Here is a 20,935-nt window from a genome sequence, read left to right on the forward strand (position 1 = left end):
TCAAATTTCGCATAAAATCATGTATGATTTCTTGCAGATATATAACTTAAGTAATTGAATCGCTGTTTTTTTTATAATGTATTAAAAGTAAATCGGAGTATATCTCTATGGTTTTAAGATACCTACTTACGACGTGTGCCATTCATGCTATGTATTTTCGTTCACATTCAAAGTAATTTCCTGGATTGGTTTTTAAGCACATAGAAGACTTCATTTCACATTATTTTTATCAGTTAGGAGCTTCTATCATCCTTATTTTCGTGTATAGACACAAACAATATGCATATAGTAGCCATGAAAAACATACACTGTCGTCATTTTCCTGGTATTATTATCCAAATAATATAAAAATGAAAAACATAACACAAACAATTATATAAATGATTTAAACATGCATTAAACTGGGGCTATAAGCTCATCCTTGATGCATTTATTTATAATAAATATACATTAGATTAAAAATAAACTAGTTTATACAGGCGTTATTTTCCTACCTGCCGTATTCCTGGCCCAAATCAATTCAAACTTTCATTAATGCCTTTTACACCACTCAACTTCCATTTCAAATTTCTTTCATAACCTTTTTTGTTATACCTCGTCGGTGGCAAACAAACATACGGGCCACCTGATGGTAAGCAGTCACCGTAGCCTATGGACGCCCGCAACTCCAGAGGCGTTACATGCGCGTTGCCGACCCATCAAAAATCTGTACACTCCTTTTTTGAAGAACCTCATACTGAAAAACTCATAATAACTAGTGGTTATTTTCTCTAAACAACTATAAAAACCAATGCCGACGTCATTTTCCTGCTGTGGCCGTCATTTTCCTACTACTGCTGTCATATTCCAGGACCAATTTATTTTAATATATTATGACTTCTAAACCACTTTCTTAAAACTGGTGCCTTATGTACCAGTCAAAAAATATTTTAAAGGGGTTTTTATGACATCGTTATTTTTCACAGAATCTAAAAAACATTTTAGTAAATGACACAAAAAATTCATTTCAAAAATACACCCATTTATCATTGGCACGCTTAAATAAGTATATATTATATAATGGGCACGATTCTGTAAATTGCCTATGTATTAAAATATGTACCTATATACATTATATAAAATAGAGAAATAATAATTATTATAAATGCGTAAAGCCACAGGAGACGGTAATGATGCGTGACTTACTTTAATAAGATTACATTGCATTTTGAAGGCGTGTGTCGTTGTAATAATCGTTCACAACGGCTAACTGCACCCCGCTTTATCTCGCGGGCTCTAGTTGCTATGCAAGGGGTCTTTCTTAATTTCCGCAGGAAACATATTACATCGAAAATAAATGAGAATCGAATAAAACGCTGCTGGAATATTTAAACTATCAACGTGTTTATTGCATTAAGCGTTATTTACGGTTGTGATCTTGCAGCAGTCGAATTCACGCGCATTAACTATGTAGAGAAATTATTTCCTTTCTTCTGATTTTGAACAGTTTCCAGCTTAAGGACAATGACGAGATTAGAACAATGAAAAATGGTCTATTTCTCGTATTGTTATATGACCGCTGACCTATTTTCATTATATTTTTAAATAATCTCGAATTTAAAATATACAATGCTATTACTAGGAATTATCACTGTTCCCAGTCAGTCTAGTAGCCTTAGCACGACTGCCTTAGCAGTGTCAAACTGACATACCAATTCGCTATTATTCGATGCATAGAAAGTAAGTTAAGCACGCGCTAGCGAAAATGTCAGTGTCAAACTGGTGGTAGCCGTTACAGGCACTGCTAAGTAGGTGTTAGAAAAATATTGTATAACTATCATTTATATGAAAATTCTTCAGGGTTGGTCCCATAATTAAAGTTGTTCTGCAATATATGGCTAAGGGTTAAAAAAACACTCTGTATAATAGTCTAGATGTTTATACAATAATCAGGCACATAACAAGTACAATCAATAAATAAGTGTGTTGAAAAAATGACAGAAACTTGATTAAATTTTCATATAAAAATATTTACTACAGTATAAATTAATAAATAATTTTGGCATAATATTTATTAATTTTACTGTAGTGAAGTTATTCATTACAGTAAAACTGTAGTTTGATTTTATTAAGTCGTAATTTGTAGGTTATAATTATAATGTGAGCGGTAGGATGGCGTGTGAACCTGCAGTGTACCTCAGTGTAACTACATATAAAATAAATCAGTGGACCTCTTCCTAAAACAAACACCCACTGACGTTCACTTATAACTACTAAGCATAGGGACATTTATATTAAATATTCAATAGAAGACAACTGAATAGCAAACATGCACGTCAATTAGAAAGCAACAAATATTTACCATTACGATTCTATGAAACTTCCAATTTGATGTGTGTGGTTAAAAAAAAACTAATGTTTATATATATTTTACTTTTTCTAACTTTCGTAAAGGCGGGTAAGGCACTTGTTTCCCCGGATTATGACCGATGTAGCTATAAGTATTTTGAGCATGAGGCCGAGACTCGACCTGTTGCTCCGACATTGTCATTTCTGTTACCATCTTTATTTTCTACCCCTCCGGGGCTAGGGGAATTGTCTTCAACGGAGCGCCTTGTTGTATATAATCTAGATATAAGGGGTCTAACCATAATATTAAAAGAACGGTAGGTGTGATCAAAATACATTTATTTGGCACAATGAATATAACCTCTTCCAATCTAACTAACCACACGACAGTAGTACGCTTGTCACTTAGACAAGCAATTATATTGTATCGAGTTCTAACAAAACAAAACGTACTGACCTGCTAATAATACAATCAACGTAACCACTTGTAATTCGCATCGACTGTCATCGTTCGACTGTCATCGTTCGAATGTCACCTCCCGAATGCTCGTTCAATATTTAAGATGGAGGGATCGATCACGTGACTCTTCACGTGATCGATCGTTACAAATACTTTTAATAGTATAGTTAGCTTATTTAATCTAGAAAAATGTATTATAATGACAAAATATCTATATAAACTAAACAGTATCCTTACAGCTCGGCCATCCTGCTAGAGCAAGTCCCTTTGCTCACCTACATTTACCATTAGGTTACATTTTAGATTTACTCGTTTCATATCAGTATATTACAAAATAAAGTATTTTAACTAAGCAATACGAATTTCAAAATTCTAAAAGTAAATCTGCAAGTAGACCTCAAGGACTCTTTTACAAGTCAATACAACATTTATAGTAACATCATGTAGTGACATGAAAAAAATATAACAACATTTACAAATACAACGGCCAATACCTAGGTAAACATTACATTATAATTATCTTAAAATAAATAATGACTACAGTAAAACAGAGACATATTGTCTCTATGGTAAATAATACATTAAATCTGGAGATGTAAAAGGTCCCCAATATCAGAGTACTAATACTAATAAGATTTGGAGATGTACAATCTCTCCAAGTGTCAACATGAAATCTATACTAAATAAATAAATCACGCCTAGACTGTTAAGCTAGCAGTTTCATAAAGTATACAGCACACATAACTTAATTTGAATTATAATTTAATTTATTAACGTCTACAAAGCCTAATCGAAAGCATTTATTTTATAACAATAGTGCAATATTCACAAAAAATATCAATTAATCTAAATTACCTATATCCTAGACTATTAGCCATGCTAACTAGCCATGATGATTACTCAGACCCATTCCATTTGGACTTTCAATGTCGTCGTCCCAATATCATCGTATGTTTTTTTTTTTTTTTTACTTTTACTAACTTAACACCCAAGACAAATAAAGATAATAATAAAATAATAATTAATTAAGTTTATCATAGTAATAGTGCTCAAGTGAATCTCCATATCGAGCTTTCTTGGACAGCATAGTTATTAAAACTTCCGTGTAATCATCACGACTTGGAAATAATTCTACAAGCTTCCTTTTCTACTCTGACCACGTGTATAGGTTAGTGCTGAGACCCTGGTACCAACATTTAGCAAGACCTGTAAGTTTCAGAAGCGTGAAATGTATAATCTCTTTCTCTGCCCACCCGTAAGTCTCAGCCCACTCCTCTACTTTTGTAAGCCATGTAGGAATGGTTTGATCTTTCGATATTGGATCGAACTCGAGAATCTTCATCTCTTCAATATCTTTATGATGATTAGAAATTTACTTATAGTATTTTCACCAGATTCATTCAGGTAGTCTACTTACTATCTACGACACGATCGACGCATGGAGAGTGAGAGTACAACCTTTTATGTTTAGAGGTTACACGATAATAACAGCTAGTAATAATAATATGTTGTGATACTTATGTATATACTACTGTGTGACATGTAAAATTATTTATAATTTTATTAATAAATATCTTAATCTCTTAATCTGATAGTCGTCATCAGAACTACTACTACAAACATAGTGCCTCTTTCTCTCCATGCGTCCATACCGTATTGGACTTACATGATGTCGCGGATGCTTATAATTATGCTAGATGTCTTCATAAGAGGAACTCCACGACCATCCGCAATTTCTTGCACGCCCGTGCGTCTATGGCGACATGCTTCAACTGCACGGAACATGTCTGGACCCAAATTTGGTGTTCGTGAACGTGGCACTCTCTCACACCGTAACTCGCAATCATACTCTTCATCATGCAGCAAGTGTTTGCGGCTTTGCCTACCTTTCAGGCTCCCTTCCGCTCCCTCACTTGGCATGGCAGATGTTTTAGGCGTTGGACGTTCCCGAATCTCACATTCGTTAACGTCCACTTCCGCGACATTATGATCGGAGCTGCGCTTCTCTCTGCGCCCATTATTGCTGACCTTATCGTCATTTGCGTCCATCACTGAAACTTAGATTTGTACGGATAATATCATTGTTCATTCAAAATATTAATCGTCCTTACAAAAACATTACGAGTATCGTTGCGGCATTTTGCAACATATGCTTAAAATATGATTAGGTAGAAAACACGTTGTTCTTTTAAAAGAGCTCTATCAGCCGACAGGATACCTTGATTTCAGTTAAGTTTTATTATTAATTTTTAATACCATTAAAACTATAATATTAGCATTTCCAACAAGTTGTAACAGCCCGAAATATCACCCCTGCCAATTTATTAAATTTCATCAAGTCCTGAGAGTTTTCAGGAAGCGACATGTCAGGTCCTTTCTGATAAAACTCTACACTATATAAAAATATATTAATTTTAAATCAAGTTTTAGTCGTTTTTAGTAGCCTGAAATATCGTTTCAAGCCATTTCTAATGATACCTTACGCAATGTCAAAACATTGGAAATTATCACGAGTTTCAGTCGCCATCAGCAGCCTTAAATATCGTTTCAGGCCGTTATGAATGAATCTCTACACAATATATGAGATTTAAAATTTTAACAAGTTTTAGTTATTTTCAGCAGCATGAAATAACTACTGTTTGTGGAGACCGGTCTGTTTAAGCTTACACGGGGTACAGGTTATGTTAAAGTATGTAACTTTACTTTTGAGTGACATTAACGTGAGCCACTTCATTCGGTTCTTGTCTGTTTTAATTTTTTTGTCTTTTAATTATTTATATAAGAATTCAAGCCTTGGCGACCCTCTACATCTCTAAGGATAATTTAATATATATTTTTATATTTTATCTCTGACACTTAGAGACTTATACATCTCTAAAGAATTTTAGTATTTTATGTTTTTTTTTTTATCATAGTTTTTTTTGTGTAATTTGACATTTAGAGACAGTATACATCTCTAATAAAGTATTTATTATTTCATAGATTCGATATTTGTAATTGTTTTTTTTTTAATTTATTGTTTGTAAAAATGGACATGTAAAAGTGCCCCTGTGGCCTATTTGCTGAATAAATGTTTGATATTTGATATATTTGATACACTATATCAAAACTCTAAATTTGCATCAATTATTACTGTTTTTCGCAGCCTGAAATAACGTCTCAGGCCGCATCAAAACGGTTTCATTATTTTTCTTATAAAAATCATCTTAATTCCCCTCGTCATGTTACATTAAAATTATCCTAACATCACAAGGTATTTATGTATATGAATCTATTATATAGATTAATTATTGATTTATTTATCATATCGTTTATTTTCTTTATACCAATAATTTGATCACTATTTGAATAAACAACTATTCAATTTGTTCATATAAATGTAAGACGAGCAAACTCAAGCTCACCTAGGGAATTCGAACAATAAAAACTAATAAAAAGAATAGGCAAGTTTGCATCATTGCCACACCATCACGCATCTAGCTTTAAGCATAACGTAAAAATATATATTTTCAATAAAAGTACAATAATAAAAAAACCATTTTATTGCGAACATCGAACTAGAATAACTATAAAAGACTGACTTGGGCTCAAAAATGACCCCTCGGCTACTGTGCCGAAAACGAATCGACTGTGCGGGTAGTTCGAAAAACTCGCGCGATTTTCTAATGTAAATGTTGATGTCAACTTTAGCCAGTCTTCTCCGACAACACCGTCCTTGAAACGTCGGAGGTAAATTTAAAACTTAAGCGATTAAGTCCCATTTGTATAAGTTAAAGATGTGTAAAAATCGTGAAGGTTTAAATCAGTGAATTGACTGTACTAGGCGGAATTAGACAGCTTTAGTACGACAGCAGCCTTCTGTGGCATAACATGTCAGCCCATACAAAATTATTAATTCAGAAACCTATATCAAATGCCTTATTGTGCGTTTATTGGTACCAACAATTCAATACAACACAAGAAGAAGAATGGGATTAATTGGTTTGTGTAAGTTTAATTCTTAAACATGATAAATAATTATTTAAATTAACAGACTGTTGTAGACTAATACGCTAAACCAAATGTCGTAACTATATGTATCAGTTTCATAATAACTCATGCCCTTTTGGGCATACTTTGATACGGGGTGACAGAATGAGATGGCGTTATGCAATATTTTACTTTAAAGGAACTCCAATTACTTGTTCTTATGTAAAATATCAAGTACGGTGCAAATTTCTTGCCGATAAACTTCCTGTTTTATTTATTCAAGTTTCACAAAGGACCGGAACCAAGGATCGTTACCGGTATTCTGACTACCGGTTTTAAATTAGGTATAACCGGTTATAGTTGTATTTCGCAATTTTTATCACTAAAGCTTTGATTACCGGTATAATCAATAACCGTACTCATGTCTATTAGTGATTTTGCCATTAGACAACAATATCTGTATTTGACATTTTACCCTTAAAAACCATTACCGGTTATACATGTCAATGTCAATACACTCCTTTATTTGTGACTTCGAAGATGTTGCGCTTTGCGTATTGCTAAATTGTCAGAATATTTCAGACTTAGTACTTTGGCAAGGCTTTTCCTTTGCGAATAAAAATGAAGGACATCGTTACTTAAATAATTTACTTTCAGCAGCAAATAATATTAATCTAGGTACTACTACTACACTTCAGCCAGCTATGCAAAATATTATCACGTGACGTTACAGTATTAGACCTATTTGTTGTGATTTAGTAGTAGTGTCTGATTGACATCTTACCTTTCAAGTACAATGAATAGCGGTATTGAATAAAGGTATTTAATATTGTAAATAGTCTATATATAGCGGTAAAACAAAAACAATACCTCTAATAGAAATATAGCTATTCTTTTTATAGCGGTATTAGTTTGAGAATTTATTTACAGGTATTAAGTAAAACCGGTTGCACAATCCCTGACCGGAACAGAAAATTCTTTGGACAAAAATGCTGTTACTTTAAACAGGCAGGCACCAGGTTGATTCACTTGGTTCCCTAGCCCAAACACGCGAATTTGTAGCGTACATTTCAAAGAAATTTATTACTATCAGTGAGAAAATGGATAAGTGGGACTTGAAGATAAGGTTGTTCTTACTCTTACTTATATTTTTGGTTATTTCATATGTATTATATTTAAAACAAAACAATATATTCAGTTAAGAATAATATTTCAGATGGCACGTACTGAAAATATCTCGGAGAGTTCAATTGAATCTAGTAACATTCCAACAAAAGGTCGTATGATAAATACTTTATTAAATTTCAAAATATTAAAATAAAACGTCGTCTCACTTATAATATTTTAACTTCAGGTTTCTTTCCATATTGCGTTGTTGTTTTGTATTATTTACATTTTATTGATACATAACTAAAAACGTATATTAAACTTGGGCAACATTCAACACTGGCATTTTATAGAATTTTGTATGTACTTTCATTGTTCCAAAATACATAATACATATGTACCGACATACACTTATAAAGTATAAACATGCCTAATCTTGACAATAAATACGCGTCAAACAATAATTTATATGAATTGGTTCCATCTTAGTATAATTATTGTAAGATTTGACAACGCCAAAATATTGTAACGCAACAACGGTTCGACGCATAGAATTTTATTATAGGCAATCAAAACTTTTATTGATCAATCACAACTTTTTGTTTAATAGCAGGAATTAGTTTATTGAATATAATTCGAAGCTGCAAGAATATATTCACGGTGAAGGGGTAGCTGTCAGTGTCAGTATAGCTGGTATTTTCTATGGAGAGCGTTGTCTATATATATATATATATTCCGTCGCTGATTGCGAACCAATCAAAACATTATTAAATCAGACCGTTGTAATTGAAATTAATTGTATAATGAAGTAAAAATTACAATATTCTAATTAAAATGCAACAATCAACCTTAGGATTTATATTTTACTTATTGGATTTATTGGAAATTAATCCACGCTCCACGCCACCAATCCGGGCTCCACGGTGCCCTACATTTGGCGACAGATGGAGGTGGCGGTAAATTGTCAAAGAGAAACTGTTCCCTCGAAGTGGCAACTACCTTCAGTGATGAGGAAACCGATGCAAGTAGGAGGAAGAAATTATAATTATCTAGTGTAAAATATGTAACTGTTATTTTTGTCCTAACAACTCAGGACCTGTCCTGACCTTGTCCTGACAAGCATACGTTTTAACGTATGTACTCGTTTAATACTCACGTAAGCTAATTCAGTTTTATGATGTTATTACATTACAATATTTTATTATTTCGTTTACTATTTTTATTTATTTAGTTGTCTTATAAGCTAACATTATTTAAGTGTGAGCACTAACCTCACATAAAAAAAATATTAGTCAAAATAAGTGGTCAAACATAGACAAACAATATCATCAGTCGTTATGCGTCAGTAATTGTATTCATTGTGCCAGGGCCGATTAATTAACTTTTGCAGGCGGGATAAACGAGTGATTTGTTAAAATACTCGCCTATCCTCACTTCTGAGATATAAGGGGTCTAACCATAATATTAAAAGAACGGTAGGTGTGATCAAAATACATTTATTTGGCACAATGAATATAACCTCTTCCAATCTAACTAACCACACGACAGTAGTACGCTTGTCACTTAGACAAGCAATTATATTGTATCGAGTTCTAACAAAACAAAACGTACTGACCTGCTAATAATACAATCAACGTAACCACTTGTAATTCGCATCGACTGTCATCGTTCGACTGTCATCGTTCGAATGTCACCTCCCGAATGCTCGTTCAATATTTAAGATGGAGGGATCGATCACGTGACTCTTCACGTGATCGATCGTTACAAATACTTTTAATAGTATAGTTAGCTTATTTAATCTAGAAAAATGTATTATAATGACAAAATATCTATATAAACTAAACAGTATCCTTACATATTAGATAAACGGGAAGCCGGTTTGCGAAAATGTTAAATCTGTACGTGAATATATATATAATATATTAAATATATTCTCTTATATATATATAAAATATTTGAAATTATTACAACAGTTTCGAGTTCCGTAAAGAAAAACTGTTTTTATAATATTATATATAAAAAATATACTTTAAAATGTTTTAAAACACAATTTCAAAAAAAAAACTGTTTACAACCAAGATTTCCTTATTCCAGCAATGTTTAATTCACCAATTTAAATTACTTGAACTAATTAGGTTCCAAAAATACGACAGCCAAAATAAAATATCACAAACCTTACATTTAGCTAATTAGTACTTACTTTTAACTAATTACAATAAAGATTTCTTTTATTGAATCATTACCATGAAAATTAAAAAAATACACAATTCTTTTTTATTTTGTGTACTTATATGTATATATAGCCAATTACATTTATGTAACAAGAAAACAAATGTTATTAAATTAAATAAACACTACTTATAGAAAATGTGATCAACCTGCTCACCCTCGCCAGCAATAAAAAAAAACACGTGCACCCCTTCGAAGGGGTGCAGTGGTTATAATACGTACAAATGTACAAAAGCGTCACGCATAATAAATATTATTGATTCCACAACGCTGACCGATACTTTAATCTGCCATATAATTCCATCTCATGGGTAAACATATTGCTTAAGGGTCATAGAAATTGAGTAAAGACTCGTACACATATATTCGTATTCCCATTAAAGATAGCATTAAAATGCACTCTAAGGCGCTTAGCACACAGGATTCGATTCGCACGTCGTGCGAACGGGATGTCACGATACTCGTAATACCCGCATAGAGCGTTCTCTCGCTCAAACATCGGAACCACGTGCGATTCGGCTCTAGTGTGCTAAGCGCCTAAATGAAAGCATCAGTAATTGATTGATTCGAGAATGTGTACCTATAGCTTATAACTATATAACACTAGTTATACGTTGAGTAGCTACTAGTTTTAAGGCAAAAAATATATAGATTTTGATTTTAAATGTCAAATTATGACTTTTACTTGACACTTACACTGTCTGGGATATCAGAATCGCTGCCAATTTCTCTTGGTATGAATCTAGTGTATTCTATGTGTAGTTCGACAGATACCTAATTTAAATAAATCATGGCCAATATACTCGTATTATGTCGGGTTTAAAAAAAGTAAAAAACCAAGTCGTATAAAAATTAAAGGTTTACGTAGACATCATGCCTTTTTATGTTATTTTTATCTACTCGCATACTTGCATCATATATAAAAAAATATAAATTTATATATGTATATATAAAAACCGTTGTGAAAACGTCCTTACCCAATTGTTGTGTCTCTCTCCCCACGGCGAGTAGCAATATTTAATGTTTTTATTTTGCAATAAAGGCGGCTGCTGCAGCTGTGGCGCATTCGTCGTGCATGTACTCATAAGCAACTTTCGCTTTCAAACATTTAGAGAAAAAAAGGATTATCCTGTTGATTTTCGATTCGAGAATTTTCTAAAAACTTGTGGAGATCAGCACCACACTTACCAGTAAAAATCGCAGTACGAGTAAGTCAAAATAAACATTTTAACATTATTGAATTGTAATTAAAGTAGATTTATGTCAGATTTTATTTTAACCAGAAATGACTGCTAGAAAACTATAGTTATGTAACAAAGTTACTGGGAATGATGGAATAAGCCCTTTAATTTTCCAAATCGGTAAGAACGCACTGTTTTTCACATATTTACATAATATTAGAACCTTCATTACTTTTAGGGAAAAACTTAACTATAACCCCTCTTGCAAAAGATAATAATTATTTGTTTTACAAAGGGCAACGTTGTTGTTTAACCCCTCATGCTAATATTGATACCCGAGCAAGCGAAAGATTCCAAAATTGAACCACGAGTGTAGCGAGTGGTTTAAAAGTGAAATCTTGAGCGTTGCGAGGGTTTCAAGGCACGAGAGTTAAACAAATTTTGCCACCGAGTGAAACAAAAATTTCCACAACACTAATGCAAGGAAAATACTAACTCTAAAATATCACACAAAATCTATCCAATAAATATTTATCATTCAGAATCATTATTTAAAACTCAAATATACCAACCAATATAAGGAAACAACTCAAAATTTGCGTTTTATTACTTTGCCACACATGCAGATAAAATGCAACTTTCTCATCAGTTTTTGAACAATCAAGAGGGCCTTTACCAGCTGGTGTGGTATGATGAATTTTTACTTTATTCCGGATGAATTTTTATAAAAATACATTATGAGTGGACAGGATTAATCAAATTCTTAGCCATGATAATATTCAATGAGTCAGCAATTTTCGTTATATTTATTTATCCCAACACTTCACTATAACGTACAAATGGGGCTTAAGCCCAGATATTGTGATATCAAAATAGAATGATTGAGGTAACTAAACAAAATTTATCTGAGGTAAAGGCACCTAGCATTAAGAAAAAATCTAATTTAGTGTCGGATTCAAACGGGACCCTTTAACAAAATAACACAATTCCGACATGCTTATCTACTTATTTTATTTACTACTTAAACCAGGATCCATAGAACTGCGTCGTATGCGTCTTTATGGGGATCAAAACCATTTTTTAAAAGTTACCTAAGTATTGTTTTTTCGACGACTAATGTATGGGGATTGTAAGGGAACCCAAGGGGCTGGTCGGGGTAGCGGAATCACTTTTAAGCCTGGCAACATCGGGTTCCTTGAAGAACACTACTATAAGGATCAGAAGTCAAACTGCGGTCTAATAATTATACATATATGCACACCAGTTCTGGAGATTCTGGTCTAAGTAGGTCTGGTTTGACTAACACGTCAAGATCGGTGGTAGAGTAAAAATGTACCCAAAAAAAACAGTTATCAAAATATTTCATTAATATTCAGACCTACGTCAATCATATCTTTTATCTTGTAATAAAACAATATGTCTGCATTAGACCCCCAAGCCAACTCTGAATGACTTAAATTTTTGCCTTCTATGATGATATGACCAACAGGATTCGCCAGAGACAGATATAAAATTCGGTTATCTGTCACATTTGATATAGAATCGTCATTCGAACTTATTAACAGTATTGGAGTATTTATAAACTTTAATTCGAATTTACGATCGGGTTTTCCATAATGATGGAATTCTCGATTGTTAATCAACTCAAGATAGTGTTGGACTGTTTTCGTAGATCCTCCGGCAGGAACGTATTCTTGCAGTTTATTCTTAAACTGTATACTCCGGATACCATTTTGCAGTGGAGTGCCAGATAGAAAAAATAAAGGATTGTTGCAAAACTCATCAAACCTATGACAAATCTTCATCGATAATAACGGCGACGTTCTTCTACTGGGCATGAATTCTCTCGTTCCTAAAATTCTCACTAGTTCAGTCTTTTCCATTGTTGCCAACATATGCAGTGAACCCCCAGTGTTTGTCATTCGTGCCAGCGGGGCAAGCAAAATAGCTATCCTCAAGTAGCTATTATAGTTACGTTTTTCTGAAAGTAGCACTAACAAAGCGGTCGCACCCATGGAATGACCGATATAATCTATCGGTTCTGTACTGTTCTTTGTCTTCCTGATGTAATCTAAAGTGGCTGGTAGATCGTACTCACCGATCTCTTGCCAAGAAAAGTTCCAATATTTTTCAGAGTTACACTTCATTGATACATGCGTGCGTGAGTAATAGTTCCCTCTGGAATTTGCCAACCAAACATCATGCCCGGCATCGGATAAAATATATGGAAGTGACTTTTTGGGCCCAAGCAGTATCCAATCCGCTGAGCTGCCTAGGAGACCATGGTGGAGCAGAATAGTTCTTTTTTCTCGTTTGCTGTGAGTTTGGCTGGAATGCAGACGGTGCAAGGTTAAAATGTAGCCATCCAAAGTGTATGCGACGTGAGTTTCCATGATCCTTCCATCAGAAGCAGAAAGCTGAGGAGTAGTGTAAGAATGTGCTGCGCCACAGAAAACATTTTTCAAGTCGGGTGTTTCGTATTTAGACATTTTCTCAAATAATCTGGCTGGTTGTATGAAACTGGATGAAACGTCTCGAAGTCGTCTGGGCTTTTCAGCCGGTGGGTTTAGACTAAAGGTTCGCACAAAAGCAGTTTGTATATTTTTACGTACCATTTCAATGGTGGTAACAATTGAATGTTTTATACCAATCAACTTATCAAATATTACCTCGAATATGGAGCCACAACTTACTTGTTGATTTTGGTTGAGTAATATAATCACAATAATAAATAGTTTTCGCATGTCGTATGGGCTATGCACTGACAGTGCCATGTCTAGTGTCTGAATGTATCAAGAGTTAGCTGCCTTGAAGTTATTATATAGCGATCGATTACAATAGCGCAATAATAGCACACGATGTTATGTGATCTACCGAATATGTTATGTTACATATGTGTCATGAGATTTTTTGTTCTATTATATTTGTAAGAAGTGTGTACGTTATAAAATGAAAACAAAGACTTGCCTATAATCTATTGTACGTAGAGTCCGTCTAAGCTAACGGTGCACAGACTTTGACAGAATAAAGTCTTGAGTCACATTATAAACGTCATATTTTTTATATTAAAAATATCATTTCCACACTTTGTCTTTTCATATGTCATGTGCAGTTAACGTAATCCGACTTGTTACCTATATATAGGTAATAATAATACAGGATGGGCAAATAAGAAGTATACATTTTGTTTTTAAATTATAACGATATTAAGTTTAAAGATTATTAAGTATTGGTTTAAAAGTATATTATTCAGGGTTGGCAAATACATGCGGAACATAATGTATGGCATACGTCCACCTCTAATAGCAGGCAAATGTATGTAAGTCCTTATCGTCTCAATTTTCAGCATATTTGTGCACATTTTCAGAGTTATCTTAGTAAATTTGTGTCGGGTAGTCGGATTAACTGTTTGTATTTCATCAGCTTATTAGTATACACACGTAATTTTAGATAGCCCCACAGAAATAAGTTAGGAGCAAAAAATTTGGGGAAAATGGGGTGCCAATCACTGTCACTTTTTCTCGAAATTAATCGAGCAAACAACGTGTTTTAAACAACACAAACGTTTGAAAAAAAATCGTTTGCTGCTAGAAGTAGACATTTGGCAGAAATTGTCTTAATTATACAATTGCCAACCCTGAATATTATATTTATGAAAAAATATTTAATAAATTTGGCGTATCACTCTTATTTGCCCACCATGTATAATACATATATACTCGTCGACGCAGAGCGGAATCTAATAAAGCTAGAAACTTGTAATTTGTACATCAAGTTACATTTATTTATCTACAGTATGTAGGTACAAGAAATAAGAAGCCATTTTCATAAATTCAACCCTAATTATGTAGTTAGTTAGTATTTGATACAAGCTTTATTTTAAGCTAGGAACTTGAAACTTCGCAAAAACGTATTTTATATAAATAGAAGAAAAGCAATTTAAGCATTTTTCAAAATTATTTTATCTCTAAAAGGGGTAAAATAAAAGGAGATAAAAGTTTGTATGTGGTACACGTTTTATTTTAAGGTAGGGCTTAAATTTTCGTGAAAAATGTATTTTATTACAATACAAAATGTGATATCAGCCCATGTAAGGCGGAAGGTTGTAATAACCGGAAAAGTGCGAGTCGGAGTCGCCCACCGAGGGCTCCGTACTTTTTAGTATTTGTTTTTATAGCGGCAATAGAAATACATCATCTGTGAAAACTTCAACTGTCTAGCTATCACCATTCATGAGATACAGCCTGGTCTTAGTAATAGAGTCCCGTTTTACCCTTTGGGTACGGAACCCTAAAAAGGGTTGAAAGTATATTTTTTTGCTAATTTGTATAAAGGTTATGAGAATACAAGAAAATTAATATCTGTAATGTTTTTGAAAGTTCATCCCCTAAGTAAGTTAAGAAGCAGTTAATGGTTTCTTGCCAATAGTCTTTTAAATACTGAAAAAAACTAGCATTTTTATGTTCAAAACCAAAAACAGAAACGACCTCTGGAGTTAATACAACAGAAGAAATAAAATTTCTTGAAGTTTACATAGACCCTACGGGGCCTTTAGAGAAAGTACCAGGTGAGCCTCTTCTCATATTTGAGAATTTTGGTAAATAACTCCATCGCGCTGACGGGGACGGCTCCTAAAATTAGTGCGGTAAGGACAACTGCAGCTCATTGGGCAAAAAATCCTGCGTAAAAATATCAGAGCCCGAGGTTTCGTTCTCGACATTTTACTCCTCCAAAACTTAACCAATCGTAACCAAATTTTGGGAACGGAATGAGAAAGAAATTATCTGTGTCTGATCATTTTGATTTTTGCACATTTAATTGGCCGTTTTCAGCGCTTTTTAAAGTAACCTACTTAGTTCTTATAAAAACAAGAACTTCAATAAAAGTAAAACGTACAGACACCGGTACTGGTAATATTGATTTCACATTAAAAAAAATATTCATCTTGGACCAAAATTCAGAGAGAAAAATGTCAAGAACGTTTGCATGGAAAAATTATGACTAATGTTTCCTCTTGGATCTGATTTTTCAAACATCAGATAAAATTATGTATCTGTCAGATAAAAATAACACGGTCCCTTTCTTTCACAAGCAAGAAGAAAAAAGATTGTTATCTTTATCTGGTAGATAATTTTATCTGATGTTTGAAAAATCAGACCTTAAGGTGATATTATGAATCCAAAAATTATTTTCCAAGTCAGTGTAAATAAAAAGCCATATCTATATGTATATAATTAGTCACATATCTATTTTTAATAAATTTAAAGACTGTTTCGGTCCCGAACGCCCAATGACAGATTATTGGAGATCTATCACAATGTACTCGCTCTACGACTTCTAAAAATGAATTTAAGTTCGAAAACCAACATTAATATGTACATTAGGTATACTACTGCTTACAAATGCCACTCTCCATCAATCATTATCATCGTTTGATTGGACATGCACCTACAATCAGTATTCATTACCATGCACTGATTGCATCCTTAGTGCTTCAGTTGAAGTGAAATGAGACAGGGTAGGTGCAAAAGCTGCGTGCAAATGTATTGCGGATGAATTGCGTCAGCTTCAGTCATGACATTTCATTAACCTCACCCGTGTTCCAGGCAATTGGCCTGGTTATGCCTGCTGAAATTCTCAACATTAGCCGCATTTATTCCAATTAAATGTGTGCGAGATATTGGCTTCGTGTTAAAATAAACGGACTACCCAAGGTTAATTTAAGACTACTCGTTTAATGCAGCATAGTAATTGTCACAGCATGATATGCTGTAACAACTATTTCCATGTTTAAGCTGTTTTCCCACTTAAAATAAACGGACTACCCAAGGTCCTTCGTTTAAAATTAATACTCAACTCCGCAAATGTCTACATTACCAGCCACGACAATAATGTATATTATAATGTGGTTAAAAACTCGCAGATTATAAATGGTTCCAACTAATAGAAACCTAAAAGAGTCTTTAGTCGGTGGTTCAATGTTATTTAGCTTTGACATTATTATCTAATATTATGTTTTTTACTAAACAATTGCGACGCCATCTGTGGAAGCCTTGCGCGTTTATTCTTATTGTGTCTTAAACAAGTAATGTATATTAATGATAAAATAAAAAAAACCCGACTGCTACATATATTTTTCAAATGGTATTTTCACTAGCTTTATATGATACCCATAGTTCTATGGTAGGAAAAGAACAAACTCGTCCGTTTTGTATTATAATGCGGGCGCCATTTTCTTAATGTAATTAGTATTCAACGACAGTCGACACCTCATATGCCTAAACCATCCAGCCGTTCAGGCTGTAGGACATGCCAAAAAATGGACATCATACATTGCACAAATATTACCTTCCTTCTGACGCATTCGGGTAAAAAAATCTTTAAGTAGTCATTTACGGCGATATTTCAAAGTAAACGCCGCATTTGTCCTTATCCGTCGAATGATTTATTATAACTCAAGATAGGTTATAGCTAAAAATAGGTATAGGCTTTCCAAAATTGAAGCGCTTACCTTATGACACATTTTACAAGTCGCCTTTCTTTTCTTTTGCAAGAAAAAGAGACAAGCTCCTGTTTAACAACGAGTATGACAAAGACGAATTGTAAGCGAAAATTAATCAAAATAACAGATTTCGTCGTTGGAAGTATTTTTGGACTCCCTATGTGAGAGTATAACCTATCTATAGTTATATAAAATCATTGTATCCGTCACTTTGACTTTTGTGTTTGTTTGGTAAGAAAGGTATAAAATTTAACATAAGTTTGCTAAGCTTTATGGATATTAACAACCATTTAATACCTTTTTATCTGCTCTGTAAGAATATTTTGAAATTCATCACCTACATTAATTTTTGTTCCTAAAATTATAATTTAACTGTAGAAGTAGCACTACTTAATTATAAATCGTGTCATTAACGACGACGCATGCCTTGACTCATAATGTCATGTTATTAAAGTTTAGATTTGACGAATCTGCGCGTCATCGTGGATGACACGAACGTATAATAAAAAAAACTTCTTATGTGAGAACTTCCTTTTATGGTGAACTAACTATATACCTTAATAATAATATAAGCTTTTTTCGCTGACTGTACTTTTCTTTCCACATGCAACGAATACCAATCGAGATAAATCTAAAAAACCCAAACACAATTAGGTTGCGTTATTTTATGACAGAGTTCCTATGGCCACCTCCTGTCTCCATCGTCAGATTAGCTCGATGGTACCATAATATTGCATTATCTTCAGACTTGCAATATTATACATATGTGTGCAAATTTTAACAGCTTCATCAGAAACCAGGCAGTGGGTCAAATTTTACTTACAAGATTTGACCCATACAAACATACATAGCTACATTGAAAGTTTAATAAAAGCTTGTAAAAATAGGCCTGAGGGCCTACCGCGTGGTTACGTTCGACTTGTTGCCTTCCTGTCACACTTACGTACGAATTTACAAGTGCGACAGAGAGGCAGCAGGTCGAACGTGGTTCGCGGTAGGCCTTCTGATTTACTAAACTGATAATTTACAGTGCAGAAATTCACACGTGCCGTATTCTTAGGCAGTATCTTATGTGAGCGAATTACTCGAGAACGCAAAGCGGCGCGGCGCGGCGCGGGTGAATTCAATTCTTTGATACCTATGGAAGTGTCCTACGCCCACGTATCTCCGAATGCGCCGCCGCGCCGCACCGCGTCGCATTCGCGAGTCATCGCTCACGTAAGCCGCTGCGTTACCCCCTTATTCATAAAAGTTTACGGGGCTGATTTGTTAAATTATGTTTTATCCCTTTCTGCCAAATACAGAAGTCAAAATGACAGATAAAGACAAACGATTCATTGCTAATTCAGGCCAGTAATGCGTTTATGAATAACGGCATTAGACTATAAAAAGTAATTTAATGCCAGTGTACATTGATTTACGTACTTTAGATTATTTACCTTCATATCCAATACCAAAAAGTAACAATGTATACGGTAAAAGAGTAACTGACTTTCTACTCCCACATATACTAAACACCTTACCTAACAACTTACTGTATAATCTCATTAACACTGAGGGAAACCATGGCAAATGTATGTCAATACTCGTACTAAAAAAATACTACCTAAGCCTAGAGTATTGTATATTAGATATAAATACAGCGATTTCATGTTTAAAGATAAATTAATTTTACTGATCACCTGTAAGAGCTGTCGTTGTAAATTGATTCTACCTATACTGGTCAATAACAGCAGCAGCAGGAAAAATAACTAAGTATGTAATAATAGTATTAATCAAACGCGGATCGGTCCGAGCGATCTCGCCAACTATTACATAAACCCTAGAGGTTTTCAATAGAGGCTTATTGTGTTGAACCTAGTTTCCAAAATTAATAGTGAATAAATAAAAAAGTAAAATAAATTAAACATATTTTTTAAAGTCCTTATCAGACAATAAGTAATTATTGATTATTTTCAAACTGGAGCTAATTAGCCCAGTAATACCCGTGCCCGTCGATGAGAAATAACAAATTTAAGCTCTTGAGCTCATTTATTTCAAGGGTAAGTTCTTGGATGAAATCTTGATATTAATGAGATTTAAAAATGGAAGCTATTTATACAATGAATATACACCGTGTTTTTATTGAATTTCGTTAACTTCGGGGTATCGGTAAGTATGTTTAAGAAAACTAAATGGCATAGTTAATTTTCAAAAAAAAATATTTTTTTTTGTTTTTTTTTTACTTTTTTATTTTTATAAAAAGTAACTAAATGTTGCATATAGCGTTGTTGTAACACGGGCATTCCATTTAACTCAACCAAACAATTGAAAACTGTGACATGTCAATGTCATTTCGAACGTCGATCGTCCGAGATAGTACTTACGTTCAGTAGCAAATGAATGAACTCGCACTAAACACTAATCAATAAGTAAACAGGCCCTAAGGCAAGTGTACTTATAGGCAAGGCCTTATAAGATAAAAATTAATGATTGATTATCTCCGAAATGGAGTTAATTAGAATATCGGTGTCTTTGAGAAAGTTACTTAATTTAAGCTCAGGAATGCACCCTCGAAATTAACGCAAATCAAAAAAACACGGTGTATACATAGGTAAGAAAAAAAATTATCTTCGTTATTGTATCGTTAAGATTTTTTATACCAGCGTTTAATCCATAACTATTTTGTTATTCCTAATCTTGACGCTTTTTCAAGCCAGGTACAAAAAGGAAACAATCGTCATTCGCCAAGTAAAATTCGTCATTCGCCGCCGTCAATATCGGCCGCCCGGGAAATCAACACGACGTGTCGGACACCGCGCTGCCGGCTCGTGTCATGTGGTGCGGACACCGGCCGCTGACCCTGTCTTCATACCGCTTACCGAGTGCAGACAGCAACTGGTATAAATGTGTCCTTTGATTAAGTATGAGCGGTTTTTACGTCCTAGCCACAGATTAACTAGACGGACTGATGCGAGCACTCGATAAGCGGATTAAGCGCCAGTTACATTTACGAATTTTTATAATAGGTCCTATTGTTTGTAAGTTTAGTAACAAAACTATCAATTATACGAGCGGCGCCGAATTGTACGTGACATGAAAATACTATAATAAACGTAATATTATCATAGAAATTTAAAGACTATGCTGACATTGTCACAATTTGTCGTTGCAAAGTAT

At 33.8% G+C, this 20,935-nt stretch overlaps 1 protein-coding gene across 1 annotated transcript; it reads right to left on the reverse strand.

The window, feature by feature from the left end:
• Positions 1-1,902: 1,902 nt before the first annotated feature.
• On the reverse strand, positions 1,903-14,312 carry LOC133516776 (lipase 3-like). Its single transcript, XM_061849730.1, has 2 exons — positions 9,720-14,312; positions 1,903-2,607 (listed from the first exon to the last, which is right to left on the reverse strand). The coding sequence occupies exon 1, from the start codon at positions 14,046-14,048 to the stop codon at positions 12,627-12,629; it is 1,422 nt and encodes a 473-aa protein (XP_061705714.1). The 5' UTR covers positions 14,049-14,312; the 3' UTR covers positions 1,903-2,607; positions 9,720-12,626.
• Between the last annotated feature and the right edge of the window lie 6,623 nt (positions 14,313-20,935).

Source organism: Cydia pomonella, chromosome 1, assembly GCF_033807575.1.
Source record: "Cydia pomonella isolate Wapato2018A chromosome 1, ilCydPomo1, whole genome shotgun sequence".
NCBI lineage: Eukaryota > Metazoa > Arthropoda > Insecta > Lepidoptera > Tortricidae > Cydia > Cydia pomonella.

Excerpts from the sequence above, each read along its gene's own strand:
- LOC133516776 (XM_061849730.1), bottom strand. The coding sequence starts at position 14,048 with ATGGCACTGTCAGTGCATAGCCCATACGACATGCGAAAACTATTTATT.